The sequence below is a fragment of the Penaeus monodon genome, chromosome 19 (assembly GCF_015228065.2).
Source record: "Penaeus monodon isolate SGIC_2016 chromosome 19, NSTDA_Pmon_1, whole genome shotgun sequence".
NCBI lineage: Eukaryota > Metazoa > Arthropoda > Malacostraca > Decapoda > Penaeidae > Penaeus > Penaeus monodon.
Window position 1 is genome coordinate 48,875,714 of NC_051404.1, and position 911 is coordinate 48,876,624.

General features: G+C 34.9%; 1 protein-coding gene across 1 annotated transcript in view; it reads right to left on the reverse strand.

Moving 5' to 3' along the window:
• Positions 1-911, reverse strand: part of LOC119585297 (ankyrin repeat domain-containing protein 17-like) — a 28,504-nt gene that overhangs the window by 19,548 nt on the left and 8,045 nt on the right. Inside the window, exon 3 of the mRNA XM_037933969.1 lies at positions 134-321. Within this exon, the coding sequence (XP_037789897.1) occupies positions 134-321 (188 nt within the window). The remainder of the gene's footprint in view (positions 1-133; positions 322-911) is intronic.

Sequence of the window (911 nt, forward strand, 5' to 3'; positions counted from 1 at the left end):
CTGTATGGTATCCATAAATATAACTCAAAATACCCAAATATTTTGGCTATGTTTTAGCAAGATGGTCTCCCCTTCCCCCTTTTTCTAAACACAACTTGCCACAAACTGTCACAAAATCACTATTATTACTCACCCCATCTGATGCAAACGGTGCACCTATTGCCATTAACCTCCGCACTTGACTAGTGTTGCCCACCTTTGCTGCTGCCAACAGTTTCTTCCCCAACTCATTAAGGGTTGTCACCTGAGAATTGTCTCGCTGGAACGTAGGGGGTCTTTCGGGTGGGCCTGGTGAGCCACTGTTAGCTGACCCTCCAGTGACTGTATAAAAAAAATTCTTTTATATTTTTTGAAGCTTGTACATATCATTTGATGCAAGTACAATAGTGTATATTCCTTGCAAACCAAAATCAACAAATTATACATTATGTATAAAATCATTTCTGATGGAAATAAAGAGACAACATGCCATAATTAAGTTATGCCTTGGTAACTCCATGAAAAAAGGAAAGTAACTGAAAACCTGCAAGATTTTATCCATCCTTGAAACCTCACTCTTATAGTTATAAATTAGATAAACTGATGGTTGGTGGGGTTCCCTACTTGCATGGTAAGTGCAGCAAGCATTACCAGGTAATACCACCTTCTTGGTACAACTTATGGCCACAAATTCAGCATAAATTTATAGTGAATAAAAATCACAGTAAAAAACATATAATTTTTCTTATTACAATTTCTATATGCTACCCCACAAAAATATAATGAAATGCTTCACAACACTAAAAATCATTTTCTCCTAAGTCTTACAGAAGTTTAGGCTATAAAAATGATTAAAAATAACCATAAAATAAAAATAATTTTCTTAATAATTTGTTTGGTATCCCCCCAAAATTGTGTTGAAATTCTTCACA